The sequence below is a fragment of the Lampris incognitus genome, chromosome 14, assembly GCF_029633865.1.
Source record: "Lampris incognitus isolate fLamInc1 chromosome 14, fLamInc1.hap2, whole genome shotgun sequence".
Lineage (NCBI taxonomy): Eukaryota > Metazoa > Chordata > Actinopteri > Lampriformes > Lampridae > Lampris > Lampris incognitus.
The window spans coordinates 11,033,842-11,052,617 of record NC_079224.1 but is presented as its reverse complement, the minus strand read 5'-3'; the positions used below and the strand labels follow the sequence as shown (position 1 = coordinate 11,052,617).

General features: G+C 48.3%; 1 protein-coding gene across 2 annotated transcripts in view; it reads right to left on the bottom strand.

Annotated features, from left to right (window-relative positions):
* The window catches only part of st6galnac3 (ST6 (alpha-N-acetyl-neuraminyl-2,3-beta-galactosyl-1,3)-N-acetylgalactosaminide alpha-2,6-sialyltransferase 3), a 95,577-nt gene that overhangs the window by 63,554 nt on the left and 13,247 nt on the right, over positions 1-18,776 (bottom strand). For both annotated transcript variants that reach the window (XM_056292847.1, XM_056292848.1), the window contains exon 2: positions 651-845. In XM_056292847.1, the coding sequence (XP_056148822.1) occupies positions 651-845 (195 nt within the window). The remainder of the gene's footprint in view (positions 1-650; positions 846-18,776) is intronic.

Sequence of the window (18,776 nt, the reverse complement as noted above, 5' to 3'; positions counted from 1 at the left end):
ACAGCGCAGAGCTGTTTGAAGGCAGAAGAATGGGATCATGGAGTGTGTGGAATTACAAAGAAATAACGCACGCTGGAGACATCAAACGGGCTTTTTCGAACCCATTTTAGAAAGCCCAATATGATGAATAAAGAAAACCCATTAGGAGGTTCTGCCTTTGTGTCACTGTGTCTGAATGCATGTTTAGTATGAAGGTTAAAAAGTGTGAGGTGAGGTTAATGCCGACAGAAGGTTATGAGGCATGCCAGCCTTGTGACAGTAAAGACTACATGAATGACATTTACATTATATTTACCACCCTGAATAAAAACTGAAATTCCTGCATGAAAACATGAGACGAATGTCCCCATTGGAAGTCTATAGGTGAAAACAAACGGAAACTCCATTTTAATGAACTGCAATTACTGAAAAAGGTGAAGACCTGTAAACACTTGCACAAACATGTGCAACACACATACGCACACGCATGTCGTCTGTGTGTGTGCATGTTTATGTGCGCAAATATGTACTGTATTTGCATATGCATACAATATCTACGTGCCTTTGCATATATAAGGCTACATGCATATGTGTGCAGGCGTATGCCTGTGTGTACATGTGAGCATATTTGTGTGTATTTGCGTGTCTTCGTGCATGCACTTGTTCCTCACCTCCTGCTTAGGAATGCTAACATAGCCCAGGTGGGGTTTGAAGACCCTGTGCGGCTGCCTGGAGAACATCCAGTGGCTGCTGAAGGTCTGACCAAACACAGGCTGCAGCAGGAAGTAGGGCTTCTCCGAGTAGTGGACCACCACCACGAAGAACGAAACCACCACTATCAGACTGGTGGCTATCAGCGACTTCCTCTGTGAAGAGAGAGAGAGAGAGAGAGAGAGAGAGAGAGAGAGAGAGAGAGAGAGAGAAAGAGAGAAAGAGAGAGAGAGATAATGTGATCAGAGGTCTGCTACCTGACCAGATGCCAGGGCTGGCACCATATTGAGGCCCGCATCAGTCTTCTTTCTCAGTTCTTGGATGGGTCACTGATCTACTTTTTGACAAGTTAAAGGTTAAAATGCTTGTTGTGTCTTTTTACAGCCACTACTTGTGAAAATTATGGACGCTGCCGCTGCATCAGCACTCAAGTTCTTCACCCGCTCTCACGTCTCCTCATGTGGTGGGTAGGTGCGTTTCTGAGACTGCGCTAAATGCAACCGTGCTAACTTGAGTTCGGGCTCTGGTAAGGTTTTTCAGTGGCGTTGTGGTTGGTTCGCACTGCTGCCTCATAGTAAAAGGGTTCAGACTAAAGTATACAAAAGTGTAAATTGTGTGTGTGTGTGGGGGGGGGGGCTGTAATGGACTGGCAACTAGTCCAAGGTGTCTTCATGCCTGTTAGGAAAGCCACCCACCCCAAACCATGAACTGGATTAAGCGGGTACAGACAATTAATAAATGTCAGCCTTGGTGTAAATTGGGATAGATTGCGTTAGGTGAGGGTTTTCGAATTTTAGGTCTATGCAGACCTCCAACCCAGTGTGGCTTTGCTGAGCTTGTAAAACACAGCGACAGTAACCTTCAGTTTAGAAGGGGGAAAAAAGGGGAGTGAGAAACTCTCTCCGATGTCTCAGCAACCACTGTCTGGACACTTGGAGCGAGACAGAAAGCCCACAAATGCTCAGTGGCCCGAGTTTAAAAGACACGGAAAACCTGCATGAATCCCCTCGATATGAATCTGTGGGGGAGAATGAATACGAAAAGGATTTTTTTTCAAATAAATAGAATATTTTCTGCATTAATAAAGGTTAAATAAAGATGTGCTCAACTCTGGATAAACTGCTCGGAAAGCATGTGACTCGAGGTACTTGAACATCGACTGCCTGCTGAAACAGCACAGTTTGAAATGTACTGGGTACGGCTCTCCAACAAAGACAAAGCAGAAGATATGACGGCGTTAAATTCAATGTATCCCGTTCAGCATCAAAGGCTTGTTTTAAGCTCCCAAACTGTCACATATGATACAAAGAAACACTCTTAAATTGCACATTCCTCCCCTAAAAGCCAAACACAACCAGAAGTGGGGATGGGGGGGGGGTGTCATTCACAGAGATGAACCCTTAATCTCTGTCCATTCAGCTATGGAACTTCAATTTCTCAGTCTTCTTTTAAAATCTGATGGAGCCATCGTTCTGAGTTCTCCGAAAGAGCTGAGCCGGCATGCCATTGCAAAGATGTCATCAGTTTTTATCGAAGTCAGAGGATTAGAGCCTCACACTTACCTGACCCCCCCCCCACACACACACACACACAGCCTCCGCCCCTCCCCATCTGCTGTGCACAAATACAATAATCTTACTTTTTTTCCCCCTCTCTTTCAGCATCCCCAGCAAGTGTCATTGTTTCATACGGCGCTAAACAGCAAAATGATTGTCTGCGGGGAGAGGAAATTACGACTTGGCAGAAAGTGCTCGGAGCTATGAATAATGGATAAGCGAGAAGCTGAGGAAAGGTCTCGTGGAGGAGACACTATTGGCAGGGCAGAGCCTGAGATCAATGCAAGGAGAGAAGAGTGAGGAGGGGAGAAAGACAGAAAAACAGACAGACAGACAGACAGACAGACAGACAGACAGACAGACAGAGATGGGGTAGGGAAAAAAAACAGCCTAGGCGTGGATGACTAGCAGTACACTACAACATGTTTGAGCCCGGTGAGATGATGGATTCCAGCAGAGGCCGGGCCCTGCTTGGGGAAACTTCAATAACCCGCCGCTAATCTAGCAGGCAACACGCGGCCGGGGGTGTTATGGAGGTGGCGTTTTCCGCAGATTCTTTTGAAGCGTTGCGATAGCGAGAGCATCGCATGTGGCACGGGAGTGCGGGGTGAGGCCTGACAGCCCAATGGCACGCATCACCACGAGCTCTGATCTCCAACATCAAATGTCTCCCAGGAAGATCAAACAGGCCGTGGGTGCGGGGCGGTGCGGGGCGGGGGGACCGTTTGCCGTGTTGACAAGACTATCATGTTAACCAGTTGCCCGCAGATTACATCACAAATCATTTCAAGGAATTACTACTCATCTTTGATCACAACAAGAAGGGTCCGGATTTGGACCCTGAATGAAACAGCAGAAAGAGGGCACATGGGAAGTGCTTTATCAATGGTCGGTTCTTGTTTCTCAACCTTGCCAAGTAACAGATGTCACAAATCTGGAGTGGACAGTCGGTGTATGTCTCGTCGAGGGGGGGGGACAAGGGCAGGTTCCTAGCCGGTCATCATGAACCCATTACAGAAGATGAAACCAACTTCTTCAGGGGTCCCCAATAGGCGGCCCGCGGGCCATGTCCGGCCCGTGACGGGTTGATTTATGGTCCGCGATAATTTTTGGAGAAATGCCAGAAGGAAGAATTTTTTTTATTTCCCTACCAAATTTTTTTTTAATTTCTTAGTAAAAGTAAGACTAGTAATATATCGAAAAATAGATGAAAAGTCTCTGTTTAAATTATAATACCTGCAACGTATCGACACCAAAACAAACTAACGAACAACATGCTGCTGGAGGTTGAGTGGCCCGTGGTTTTAAAAGTGGCCCGCTATGAAAAGTAATTGGGGACCCCTGTTCTAGACTAACGGTTATTCAAAGGGAAGAAAATCCCCTCGCCGCATCTCGCAGCGCTACAACAATCATCTGTTCGCACCACAAGAATGACGACAGAAAATGTCTCCGCCCCCTTTGACGTCATCAATCAGCCATTATCCACGCCGCTTATCCCAACAGGGGTCGCGGAACGCTGGACCCTATCCCAGCAGTCAGTGGGCGGCAGGCGGGGAGACACCCTGTACCGGCCGCCAGGCCATCACAGGGCCGACACACACACACATTCACACCTGACCTGACCTGACCTAAGTGTCTTCGGACTGTGGGAGGAAACGGGAGCACCCGGAGGAAACCCACGCAGACACGGGGAGAACATGCAAACTCCACACAGAGGACGACCCGGGACGACCCCCAAGGTTGGACTACCCCGGGGCTCGAACCCAGGGCCTTATTGCTGTGAAGCGACCGCGCTAACCACTGCGCCACCGTGCAGCCCCCTTTGACCTCAATCTGGCCACAAATCATTTGGGACTCGTCTCATCATCGTCGTCTTACCTCGGCGGCAGGCGGGGAGACACCCTGGACAGGCCACTGACTGCTGGGATAGGCTCCGGCATCCCAGCGACCCTTAGAGCAGGATACGCGGTTTGGATAATGGATGGAGTCTTGGGGAGAAAGGAGGGGTGTGGAGTGGGTGTAGCACGCACGGCGGTAACGTCCACCGGCTTGACTGTGAGGCTCACCCGTCTTTTGCTGCCTTCACGCGGAATCCGGGAGACGGTGAACGGCAGCTGGCAAAACTGCAACGGGGAAAACCACAAACTACGCGACGGAACGGCAGGACGGTAAAACAACAACAACAAAAAACTACACGGGTTGCTGCGGTAATGTATTAATTCAGTAAAAAAAAATTAAATTGTACAAATGTGTTTGTTTTGTTTAGTTACATGCAGTAATTCTGTCAATTCACGTAGCGATAAAAAAAATCAGTCCGCCATCTTTTCCGTTTTGCGACGTGCTACGTAACATCCGGTTGTAAATCCCCTCGCAGACGACGACGAGCTAGTTAAAAACCTACATACGTCACAATACGTACGTGTCAGAGGACACGTTTTTGCGAGACCGAAATACGTGTATATGGACACGTATTAGTTGCCGCTGGGGCCGCAATCCCGTCTTCTGGCCACTGGGGGCGCAAGAAGAAGGGCGGACAGCGTCATGGCGGCAGCAGTCCTGCAACCAACATAGTAGAGGAACGCGGGAGGTGCGGCAAGACGCAGCACACCGATGAGCGGAAGTGTCCTGCAATGAACAGGAAGTGCAACAGCTGTCATAAAAAGGGACATTGGGAACGTGTATGTCACTCTAAAGCGGTGACAGACGTCACTGAAGAGGTTAAACAGCTGTACTTTCTGGGAGAAGTTGGCAAAGACGGCAGTCAGGAACGTTCGCTCCGCCATCTTTGTTCAATATTTCTGACATTCTATTGCGTCACGACCACGGTCACGACACACCTAGTAGGCTACAGGGCGCCCCCTAGCGGCATCTGTGAGACACGCGTCAATGAACACGTATAAGTGACTTGCAGAAGCGTGTCCATACACACGTAAAGAGGAGGCGACCGGTCTGCTTAAAAACCCGCCTGGAGGAAGCTCGAGAGGGAGCGCCGCGAGACTTGGCCCGTGCGGCGGAAGCGCTCACGTTAAAGGGAGGCGGGAAAAGCAGGACCGGAGCGCCGAAGGGGAAGCAAACGAGCGGCTGTGCAAATTTCACATTACAGCCTTGAGTCAACGTTAACACATTTTGCTGGAGGAGTTATAACCTAATATGCGGCTACTGTGACCTTATTTGGTGACCATCAAATCGGACAACGGCAGCCATTAAGTGCAGTACCCACTTGTGGTTATTGCTGTGCCGGTTTCGGCTAACCCCTGGAGAAAGAGAGAAAAGGGCAAAAGAGGAAAAATGGGGGGGGGGGGCTATTTCTGGAGGCACTAAAACCTGCTGTGTGGGGGTATTGATCTTGATTCACAGACAGAGTGTGGGAACATTGGTACCCAGCACACGGGAGAGCCATAATTCTCCCGAGCCTGACCATCCTGTGGTGAGTCTGTGTGACTAGATTTCATATAGACTTATAGAGGGAACACAACCGTCAGCAAGGGAATTGATGGCCACCTCGGCCATTTGTAGTGATGACCCTATTGGGATGGACAGCTCTGCTGCCGCTGAGAAACTGAGCGTGCAAGAATTGATAGTTTGTGGGGGGGGGGGGGGGGGCAAAACTGAAGGGGGGGGGGCAGAAAACACACGAGGGTTTTCAGGATGAGGTTGGTGTTTTTTCTTCACTTTTTCAATTAACCGTATCGTGCCACCAATTTTGGATCCGTGGGCCTCGTGCTCAAATTAATTCCTCGGTGTTATTCTCCTGAATCTATCGCTGCAGTAATTTCCTTCTTTTTTTTTTTTATTATGAAGACACAATAGGCAATAAATCAGCGGATTACAAAATGATCAGAAAGTAATATGCCCCTTCCACTTGAATAATAAATAGAAAACTCCGGGCAAATTAGTCTTTTATTGCCCATAAATTGCGCAATAAAAATTTCACCTCCATCAGGCTCTATCTACGCGTGAAGGGAATACAGTTTCCTGCAAACATCGCTGCGTTCGCAAACACTTACGCTCCGCAGAGAGCAGGGCCATACTGTATTTTTCTTTTCGAAAGCTAATTGCAGTGGGACTGGAAATAATGAGAAGCTCAACCTGAGGAGAACAGCTCATGAAAAAACATATCTGATAGCTATTTTGCTGGGGCCTCCTCGGCAATGGGGAAAAAAAAAAAAGAAATTACATTTGCATTGCAAAGATATTGCGTTCCTGGCACCCTATTCTTGCCACCACGGTCCAGAGAGCAGTTAAATTCCAATTTCAATTAATCGGGGATTCAGGAAAGTATTTACCAACACACTCTCGCACCCCTTCTCCGCTCTCTCTATCTCTCGCCCTCCTTTGCCTAATCCTTGTTGCCGCTCTCTTCACCAATGACACAACAGGATAAGAAAAGCCCCCACTCCAAATGATAGACTGTGTTTGAGGTGCATCAGTTTATGCGAGTCATGTTTCAAGCAAGGCCTCTCACACAAAGTCATTCAAGTGCGAGGGAAGGAACCGGAGTCCGTGGCGTTGATAATAAAGCCAAGCGAGGCTTCTGCTTCACAATTTGATCCACTACACAACAATATAACTTCAAAAAGAAATTTATTCATTCATTATCCAAACTGCTTTCCTTACTCAGGGTCGCGGGGATGCTGGAGCCTATCCCAGCAGTCATTGGGCAGCAGGCGGGGAGACATCCTGGACAGGCCACCAGACCATCACAGGGCTAAATAGTGTGTGAGAGAATTATTATTATGATTATTATAATATGATGATGATTATCTTTCAGAGAGAATATAAAATGTGTGTAGCTGTGATAGACAATATAAAGCAGTAACCTTAAGCACTAGTGGCGGCTGGCCAGTACAGGGCGCTGGGGCGCCGACCCCTTCAAACATCAAGAGATGAAAATCTACTTAAATATGTTAAATATAATTTAGTTGTATAATGCAAACCATTATGAAATAAAAGTGTTTTTCAGTCTGTGAGCGCCTGTCAGTAGCATTAAATACTGGTTCAAATGGTATCTGGTTGATTTCTGTCTGAATACATATACTTGCTGGGTGAGGGGCGCCGGCCAAACCACACCTTATGTAAGCCCTAAAACCTGTGGCGAGCAGGTGACCTGAGGCTGCTGTCTGATTGGTTTCTTCAGATTTTCCAGGGGGCGCAGTTCTGTGCGCCCCAGACACTCCCACTTTTATTGGCAGTGAATTGGTATTGTTTTAATGTTATCTAATGTGATTGGACAATTCTCGTGGCTGTCAGTCATGTTCATACCCACCACGACGCCTCGTCTCGACTGTCAATCATCCACCGTCTACGAACCCTGATAAAATCTATAGGCCACATTGTCCTTCTTAATAACTCTGTGACTGTGTGGACACTAAAGCAGCTGTCAGGTGTGCTGCGCCAAGTTAAACTGCCCCCCCCCAACATTTCTTTGGCACCAGCCGCCACTATTAAGCACCATGGATATATATACACATCATTCTAGTTGCAGTTCTGCCATTACAAAAAGAAATGTGAAAGAGAATATACCAAATCTCGTAGATGTATTGAAGCGTGGCCTTGTCTGACTTACATCACTCATGAAATATTTGTTTTAGCAGATTAAATGTAGGCCTATCTAAGGTGAACAAAGGTATGATTTGTGTGGAATTGCTTGTCTTCGACTCGAGATATTTCATCACCGTGATTCACTCTGGCGTTTTATCAACACTCGAAAGTAAATGAAATAAAATGCAAACACTTGGACCGAGGCGAGGCGGCACCAGGGGCCTCGCGTATCAGTCGCTGCTATGGGCAAATTTGCTCTTACACACCCTTGGGATTTTTTTGGCCCTGAAGTTTGTCTCAGAGACCGGTGTAGAAGAACCTGGGTAACCCCTGAATTTAAGACGCCGATTGGCTGACACTGATGTCTTTGCAGGCCTGCTCAATGCAAGAGGTAGACAATAGATGATAGGAGGAAGGCATTACAAATAACCATCATGCTTTGCCACTAACTGTCAGACAATCCTAAGGGCTAAAAATTTCAATTTGCCCATAGTAACGATTGTTACATGAGGCCCCTGGAGGTGAGCAGCAGCAGCGCCTCCGCCACACGGCCCGTCGGTACCCGACACGGCCGGCAGAGGGCGCGGTTCCCTCAGCGCAGCCGGCCGCAGGCACCCCCCCCCCCCCGGCCGGGGCCGACGAGCTGCGGCCCCGAGGGACTGCCTCTCATCTTTTCTAAAGGGCTCTTCTCTGTGATCCTGCGGTCTGGACTACTCTGCCAAACACCCCACCTCCCATCGCGGCCTCTCCGCCGCATTACAGACCCGCTCTCCGGCCGGCCGTGTCGTGGCTTTACCAGGCTCTACTCGCAGACCTGACGACGTTCCGGATTGATTCACGCAAACTTCTTTCTTGCGCAGCGTTGACCTGCGCGTCGCGAACAACTATTTAACCCGAGATGCACCGCGGCGCGTTTCAAACCGGGGCTCTGCTCGGAAAACCTTCCTCATGACCCACCATGACTTGTAGTCAAGTCCAACGTCTTCCTTTACACTAAAGTTCAAACACTGCCAGTCTCGCGACACAGTCGGCAGAGCGCGCTCTCCCCCCCCCCCGCGCGCGCGCCAAACGCCGCGATGCATTATCACGAAACACGGCACGCGTGACTCGTGGAACGGAAAATGCTGCGGTAGGTGCGCGCGGTCGGCCGCGGCGCATACCGCTTCGGTAGTGTCACCCCCTTTCAGCGGTGGCGTAGAAAACAACAAAAAAGAAAAAAGGAAATCCCTCAATCCAGGTCAAACACTGATCCGTCCCGGCGGCACGACGCTGCAGCTTTTATGATACCGAAACACCGCACAGAATTTTAATCGGCGACACAAATGGGACGTTATCTGTTTTCTTTGTTTATATATCCAGGTGCGCGCTTAGCGAGGGGGCAGTGTGCGTGTGCGTGTGTGTGTGGGGGGGGGTCGGAATGAACCCTTCCACCACGTATCCTCCCCCTGCCCGAAAAAACAAACGAGCAGCAGTTTAACAAAACAGCATTTTATTTTCATTTCGGCCATTTCCAATTCACTTTTACACACCCTCTTAGTGTAAACGCGTGCGCGTGCGCGTGTATTCGCACGTCCGCGTTCGCAGGGGTTCGAGCATGTGTGGCGCTGGAACGGCGTAGGCGGAAATGCTGTCAACCCCATTTTGCTAATGCATATCTGATATCAAATGGAACATAATCCCCTGAAGTATAAAGGATTAAACGTGGTGCGGTTTTCACTTCTCTCCGTAGCTGGCGACCTACTGGGGAGAGTAGGAGGCGAGCAAAAACATCACCATATGTTCACAGAAACTGGTGGTGGGGGGGGGGGGACAAACCCCTGTGCACTTGAGAAAGTAGAAGAATTTGACTAATTCAGAAAAGGGAAAAAAAAACCTTTCCTGACTTTGTGTGAAGTGTTTCTTTTCACTGCCAAGAGAAGGGGGGGGGGGAAGAAGCACAGTGAGATGAACTCCTTGTTCCGTCTTAGGTCTTCCTGGTTGCCATCGCTCCTCTCTGTTGTTTCGAGAGATTGACACAACTGTGACATGTTCTCCCCCCTGGAAACGACAGCACTTAAAACAATTCAATCTCACTTTATAGGACCCACCATCACCCCCAACCCCATCGCCATCCTATCTCATAATACTCAGGTGGATCATCTCAGTATGACCTACAAATGCCGTGCTATTCACCAGAGAGAGAGAGAGAGAGAGAGAGAGAGAGAGAGAGAGAGAGAGAGAGAGAGAGACAGAGAGAGAGAGAGAGGTAAAAGAAAACAGGCATGTTTTGCTTGCTTTATGAAGGTGGTTGCACGTATCGCCCTGTTTACACTTGGTTTTAAAACGCGTTTTGGGCGATCGGATCACAAGTGGACGCACCTGTGTCTGCCACGCGTCTCCCAATGCGTCCCGCTGACCACTTGCGATCAGATTCGCTACTCCGAAGAAGCGTTCGTTACTGTCTACGTCACTTCCGCCACAAGGTCAAAGGGCGTCAGTCAAGCGCCAGATTTATAGCTGTGAACACAATAGCTAATGTTTGAAGTTGTTTCACGCACTAATGCACATGTACGGACTATTCCAACTGTTGAGACTGACAGGACTGATTCTTCTGCCCAAATGGAGATTAGGCGTCTCGTTTCACTCGTACTCCAGCCACCTACGCTCCCCTCTCCATTTTTTTTTCGAAAACTAGCGCGCTGCTACGCTACCAAAACAACCACCACTTCCTGCGCTGATGACGTAGTTTCCTGTTACGTCCTTGTCGGGCGCGCATCAGGACGCATTATGGCGTTTACACTACAAAAGCCATGTGGTCAAATGCGTCCCCCAGACCACCTCGGCAAGTGGTTTGAGTACCCGGCCCACAAAACGTTTCGGTGGTCGTTTACACTTGTATTTAGCGCCGTCCACTTGTGATCCCATCGCAAAAAAAAAAAAAAAAAAAAACGCTTTTTAAAACCCAGTGTAAACGGGGCGTATCAGACCTCCTGCTCCTCCTCCGTGAGAGAACGGACAGCTAAAGCTGGGGACGCCCTCAAAATGTCTGGTTTCTCCTCTCTTCAACATCTGGTGCCAAGGGCATAACGCAAGCTCCAAACGTAGACAGGCTGGAAGGATGGGCGACCTCTGCAGCGGAAGTGCCCTGCTCCCCCCCTCCAGTAACATCTGTTGCATGGCACTTTATACCAGCAGGGTCTTGCCACTGTCTCACCCTAATCCCGCGCTTCAAGTGCCAAGCCAACGAAAACGACCGATGGCCTTTACTTTTGAGACTCCGGCACTTCGGCGTATCTGCGGTTTCTGAGTACCGGCTGTTAACCTGCAGACAGAGGAGCAGGGCGGAGGAGACCTTGCCGGCGAGCTAAGCACAAGGATACGCTGGCGAAGCCGCCAAGGCCGCCCAGCAAGCCCGAAACAATCCGGGCCTCGGGTCTTAACTACAGCTCTGCAGACAGCACACCAGAACCCGCAGGAACCACACTCCCACACTCAGAGGCGCAGAGGCCAGTGGACGTGACTTACGGCTGATGTGCAAAAGATGCCACATGTCGAAACCATATTTAGGACTTCGACGTAAAGTAATCCGTCGTATAGATCTACAAAAATAGGCAGATGCAAGATATAGATTAGTCTCCATTTCTGTCTCTCCCTCTCTCTGTCTGTCTGTGTCTGTCTGTCTCTGTTTAGTTGAAGGGCAAAGGCAGAAGGGGGTCTGGACTAGCTGTGGAGAAAAATATCAACCACATAATCTATTTCAATTTGCCAGATGAGACGGGAATATAGCCGACGATTTGTAGCTGATATTTTCCCTGAAACAAAAACGCGTGTAAAAACCCTTTTCCCCCTCATCGATAGTAAAAACCCTCTTACCCTCATCGATAGTAAGTAATGACACAGACGCCATGGCAGATACTAGATGTGACAGTGACAATGATCACGTACAGACATCACAGAATCTACATTTGGGTTTAGACAGACAGACAGACAGACAGACAGACAGACAGACGGGTGGACGGATGGATGGATGGATGGATGGATGGATGATAGCTAGAGAGAGAGATAGATAGATAGATAGATAGATAGATAGATAGATAGATAGATAGATAGATAGATAGATAGATAGATAGATAGATAGATAGATAGATAGATAGATAGATAGATAGATGGGTGGATGATAGATAGATAGATAGATAGATAGATAGATAGATAGATAGATAGATAGATAGATAGATAGATAGATAGATAGATAGATGGGTGGATGATAGATAGATAGATAGATAGATAGATAGATAGATAGATAGATAGATAGATAGATAGATAGATAGATAGATAGATAGATAGATAGATAGATGGATGGATCATAGATGAATGGGTGGATGATAGGTAGATAGCTAGCTAGCTCAGTGCTGGATGAGACAGACGTCTGGTTTCGGCAGACATTTTAAAGGAGTTTGTCCATCAAAGGACGCGTCTCCTTGAGGCCGCCGAAGTCTCGACATGGGAATTTGGGGCGATGAATTTCTGAGAGTTTCGTCGATAAAAGGAATCTTCCCTTTTCCACACCGGCCCTCAGAGGGAGGATGACTAACATGCTGCGGGGTTGGACGTGCGCCGCAGTGACTGCCAAGGTTATTTTGGTCCTCACCTACTTTAATATTTGACAGGTGCAATATCAACATGAAAGATATTACACTTCTTCATTCAAGCCCAAAGAAGTAGAACGCAGCGGAAGAAGGGCAAGAGGGGGAGGGAGGACGAGAGGGGAGGAGGGGGAGGAGAAAATGAAAAACATAAAAGGAATCGTAAAATCTGTAAAATACTTATACGCGTGTTATGGCTAATAACGATAATTCCCGGTGCATTAGCGGACCCGGTCTCTAGGGGTCTGAGGAGGGGGTCACGGCACGTGCTGCCCCACGCTTAATAAACGTCCCGATCCAAAGAAAAGCAGGATGTGGCCGGCTTTCCTGCTCTCTTCCTGAGCCACAAATCAACAAATGACGGGCAGAGGAAGTGCAATGCTTGGTTAAAAGCCCGAAGCGCCACTGCAGTCCGATAAACGATCTAGACCCGGATGAACCGATTCAACTTTAACCATTCCCAGCGATGGGCTTCACTGAACAAGGTCCAAAATAATGTAGGCCGTTTTTCACTCTGAAGCCGAGCTTCTCACCGCTGACTCCCCACAGCTTTTCCATGTACTGCGTGGCTGCAAAGCGGCTGTTTCGGCTTACTAGATGGGATGAACGATGATTTATTTCGAACACGCAAATAAGCAGGATATAACATACAGAGGAGCCAGTAATCTGAAGTGATCAACAAATCCCCACATCAAACTCAGCGGACCAATCTGCATATGCATCAGATTAGTTGTTACATGTTGGGAAAGGAGTGGGAGGAAGTATACACTTATTTTTCCTACCCCATCTCACCTACTCGTAACTTAGTTCAGCTACTATGCATTACGAACTCACTTCTCACTGCACTGTGTAGTTCACACTCAATGCAAGTTGTGCAATGTGTCCCAAAAAGTGGACCGTTCTTTTTTTCTTTTATTGGGGACCCCCCCCCCTTTTATTCTCCCCAGTTGTATCCGGCCAATTACCCCACTCTTCCGAACCATCCCGCTCGCTGCTCCACCCCCTCTGCCGATCCGAGGAGGGCTGCAGACTACCGCATGCCTCTTCCCATACATGTGGAGTCGCCAGCCGCTTCTTTTCACCTGACAGTGGGGAGTTTCGCCGGGGGGACGTAGCACGTGGGAGGATCACGCTATTCCCCCCAGTTCCGCCTCCCCCCTGAACAGGTGCCCCGACCGACCAGAGGAGGCGCTAGTGCAGCGACCAGGACACAAACCCACATCTGGCTTCCCAACCGCAGACATGGTCAGTCGTGTCTGTAGGGGCGCCCGACCGAGCCGGAGGTAACTCAGGGATTCGATCTGGCGATCCCTGTGTTGGTAGGCAACGGAATAGACCGCCATGCCACCCGAGCACCCCAAAAGTCGACATTTCTATTCCAAGGCACAGGATACCATATTTGTTTATATGGCCTGGGAACGCCTTGGGATCCCCCAGGAGGAGCTGGAGGTCGTTGCTGGGGACAGGGACGTCTGGAGTGTCCTACTTGGCCTGCTGCCACCGCGACCCGACCCCGGAGAAGCGGCTGATGATGGATGAATGAATGAATCACTCTGTTTAGAGAAACACTCGACGGTAGGGAAAGTGCTCAACAAATAAGGAGCAAAAATAATCCAGTGAGTCAAGTAAATTCTTTATGAGACAGTACAAGCCTGTGTCATGCCATAAGCGACCATCAGCTGCCAATAAAGCAACTCGGGAAAGGACATACCATCTACTGCCTCGTCATGCACATCATGTGCACAACGTCCAGTGGGGAAGGGAGAGGTGCGACATTCAGAATCAGAGACCATTCATTGTCGCCTCTTTCATGTACTTTCATACACAAAAGAGACGAAATTTCGTTTCTCCCAGCCCACAGCAGTGCAACACAAAAGACAAAAAAACACATAAAACGACACCATCAAAAACATACAAAAACGGAGAGAGGAAGAAAAACAAACAGTCAGCAACACAGTCCATTCAGTACATTTGCAACACAGTCCAAAAACGTCACTGGCCAGGGAACGAACGCCGGCCAGGATGACAGTCGGAACCGCCGGTCTGCATGGGCTAGCAGTTAGCTTAGCCTGCCCCGCTTCCGCGTCCCGTCAGACCGCCCTCGGTGTTTGCTCTTCGGGTGCAGCTCCAGGCGGGGGCCGCGGTCCCTGGGCCCTCCAGACGCGGCAGACCAAGCTCCCCCAGCCGATCCAGCGCCAGCTCTCCCAGCCGTCGAACGAGATCGACGATCACAGACGTGATTCTTCACACGACGACACAAACTCAGACATAGACACGGACAAAGACACTGCGTAGTCCGAACTGGGGGAGGCCGCCCCAAACGTGAGTTCGCGCCGCCATTTTCCCGCATTTTCATTCAGTTTTTAAATGTGCAGTCTATGTCCTGCTGGAAATATATTTTGTCATTTGCAAACCAGAAATGTCTACCTTGAACAACAGGAATGAATCGGCATCCAGCAGTTGCAGACATGGATATAAGCGCCTATTCTGTAATTATAAATAAATCATGCCAATAGACAAATACCAACAACCCCCCCCCATTGGACCGTTACCGATCACTTGTTTTTGAATTTTTGAACGTTGCACCTCTCCCTTCCCCATTAGACGTTGTGCACATGATGTGCATGGCTATGTCCTTTCCTCGAGTTGCTTTATTGACAGCTGATGATGCTTATGGCATGAAACAGGCTTGTACTGTCTCATAAAGAATTTACTTGACTCACTGGATTTTATATATATATGTGTGTGTGTGTGTGTGTGTGTGTGTGTGTGTGTGTGTGTGTGTGTGTGTGTGTGTGTGTGTGTGTGTGCGCGTGTGCGCGTGTGTGTGTGTGTTTGTGATGGACTGGCGGCCTGTCCAGGGTGTCTCCATGTCTGCCACCCAATGACTGCTGGGATAGACTCCAGCAACCCCGTCGGGTAATGGATGGATGGATAATGGAATGGCTATATATATATATATATATATGTGTGTGTTTGTGATGGACTGGCAGCCTGTCCAGGGTGTCTCCATGTCTGCCACCCAATGACTGCTGGGATAGACTCCAGCAACCCCGCGACCCTGAGAGCAGGATAAGCGGCTCGGGTAATGGATGGATGGATAATGGAATGGCTATATATATATATATATATATATATATATATATATATATATATATATATATATATATATATATATGTGTGTGTGTGTGTGTGTGTGTGTGTGTGTAGATACAAATATAGATATATATGAATAGATATAGGTATACAGATATGCCACCGTTGACCTACTATGGCTGTGAATATACTATACTTAGTGTAGTACCAGCATACTAAAACATATACTATGCTTAGTGTAGTACAGCATACTACAACATATACTATGCTTAGTGTAGTACAGCATACTACAACATATACTATGCTTAGTGTAGTACAGCATACTACAACATATACTATGCTTAGTGTAGTACAGCATACTACAACATATACTATACTTAGTGTAGTACCAGCATACTAAAACATATACTATGCTTAGTATAGTATAGCATACTACAACATATACTATACTTAGTATAGTATAGCATACTACAACATATACTATACTTAGTGTGGTATAGTATACTACAACATATACTATACTTAGTGTAGTATAGCATACTACAACATATACTATACTTAGTGTAGTATAGTATACTAAAACATATACTATGCTTAGTATAGTATAGCATACTACAACATATACTATACTTAGTATAGTATAGCATACTACAACATGTACTATACTTAGTGTAGTATAGCATACTACAACATATACTATACTTAGTGTGGTATAGTATACTACAACATGCACTTCAGTGAAAGGACCACCGATCGCGGCTGTTTCAGCCTTAAAAGCGTGGTATGGAAGTGACAGTGAGTCTATTTTGTTCCTGCGGTAACAGCTGCTTGGTTTTACACAAGTCACTCAATACACTTTAGTCATCTCTTTTGGACCTGTTTTTTTTTTTTTGGTGGCTAAACAGGCTTAACAGCCCCCCGCCCACCCCCTTGGCTACACCCATGTGTTTCCATTTTGAACGTTTGTCAGCATGAGTCGAACAAACCTGACTCCGGCACCAGAATGTTCCGACTGTGTCCCGGTACGAGTCCGGCCCTCATTAGCAGACGTGCTTGGATGCGACGGACCGTTATAAGGTGTGACACAACCGTGGGACGTAACTGTGCAAACATTTTGGGGGCTACAGCACAAACACTGCATTGTGCACACGCCGCCAAAACCACAGCCACCCTCGGTCGGAACAGCGCGAGCCTTTTGTTGTTCAGTAATCCTCTTAGTTTGCGAGGTTTTACTGAGAGCTCCTCTGACGGCGTTATGAAAGTTGGGCGCTCTGCAGCTGTTGGCCGCCCTAATCGCACCGTCCAGGTGAGCCGTGACCATATTAAACACACTCTGGTGCCCCGCGTAGTAGCCGCAGTCGACACCTAAAAGCGACACCAGGAGCCGATTCGCTAACAAATGCAGCCCCCATCCACCTGCAGTCGATTGTGTGTCCAATGCACAATTCTGCATCGGGTAAACAATCGCAGCGCCAACAAGCACGGGTCCGCACCGCACAAACGAGCGGCGAGGCACATAAGCGCATCGGTGAAGTGGAAAGTCCTCACAGCAGGGGACCAATGAACAGATGTGGCGGAACCCGGAGTACACCGTGGATTTCTGAACCCCCGCCCGCTGGCTTTTCACAACGGGCCGGGCGACACGGAGTCGTGCCGCCAAACCTAACGGCAGTGCAAGAACTGCATTTCATCAGCTAAAGAGATTAAAATGAAAGAAAAATGACACTTTACTCCATCCCCTTGGTTAGCTGCTGGGCCCCGTTGGTGCCTGTCAGCCTCTTCAGCTCGCCGAGGCAATCAGCCTCCTGAGTGCTGGGGCCCGGAGCGCCGCGGGGCCTCCATTAGGTTCCCATCGGGGATAATAACAGTGACATGGATAGCTTTGATTAGCAGCCTCGGTCAACAGCCCTCAGGAAGGGCCCTCCGCTGAGATCAGACCTGCCCCCCGCCGTGCACATTACCAACTTTATAGCATAACCTGACACCCTCACAAGAGTGAGAAAACGGAAACATGGAGAGAGACAGACAGACAGACAGACAGACAGACAGACAGACAGACAGACAGACAGACAGACAGAGAGACACACACACACACAGAGACAGAGAGAGAGACAAGAGAGAGAGCGAGAGAGAGCGAGAGTGTGAGAGAGAGAGACATGGAGAGAGACAGACAGACAGAGAGAGACACACACACACACAGAGAGACAGAGAGAGAGAGAGAGACAGGAGAGAGAGCGAGAGAGTGTGAGAGAGTGTGAGAGAGAGAGACATGGAGAGAGAGACATGTAGAGAGAGACATGGAGAGAGAGACATGTAGAGAGAGACAGAGCGAGAGAGAGACAGAGACAGGAGACAGGGAGAGAGAACGAGAGAGAGCGAGAGACAGATGGAGAGAGAGACAGCGAGAGAGATAGAGCCACTCAGTCAGCAAGACTAGACGGGTCAAACCTCCAATAGAAGCCCTGCATGCAGAATTCTGTTGAAAATTGCTAAACGTACAAAGGAAAACGCCAACAGATGCATGCAGGGCAGAATGAGGCTGTTTCCCACTGATAATAAATATCCAGAAAAGATCACTTAAATTCTGGATGCCCCTTAAATCAAGTCCCCACCACACGTTGCAATTTAAAGCATTTCAGATCCAAGAGCGAAGACAGAGTCCCCTCAGTCAGCTGGTTGTGAAACTAACACAGATGAGTTTCAGACCAGCGCTGCTAACCAACCACAGATTAGAGTAAACCACATCATCACACAACGCAACAACTCATATCTGGAACACTGGGACATAGAAACCAAATTACAACACAAACTAGAACGTTGTCGGGTCCTAAAAAGAGAATACAAACCGGCTGACTATCTGTCCACTGTCAGAGACAGTCAGCTGAGACCCATCCTTACCAAGTACAGGCTCACTGACCACAGTCTAGCCACTGAAAAGGGCAGACACACACAACATCTTGGCTACCAGAAGAGCAAAGAATATGTGGTCACTGTACGGCAGGTGAGGTCGAGACAGAGATGCACTTCCTGCTAAATTGTGAGAAATTCCGGAACATTAGAGAAAAATACCAGGAGACATTTGTAAACCAGATTCCAAATGTTCTACTCCCGGATGAGAAAGAGCAATAGCCACTTATTTTAGGACAGGGCCATCTTGCGGCGCAAGATGTGTCAGAATGCCATATCCTAAGGGTCAGCGAGTGACCAAAACACTGTCAATTACTGTTCAAATACTATTCTATATTTCTACCAGTCCCACCTATTCCTTTTT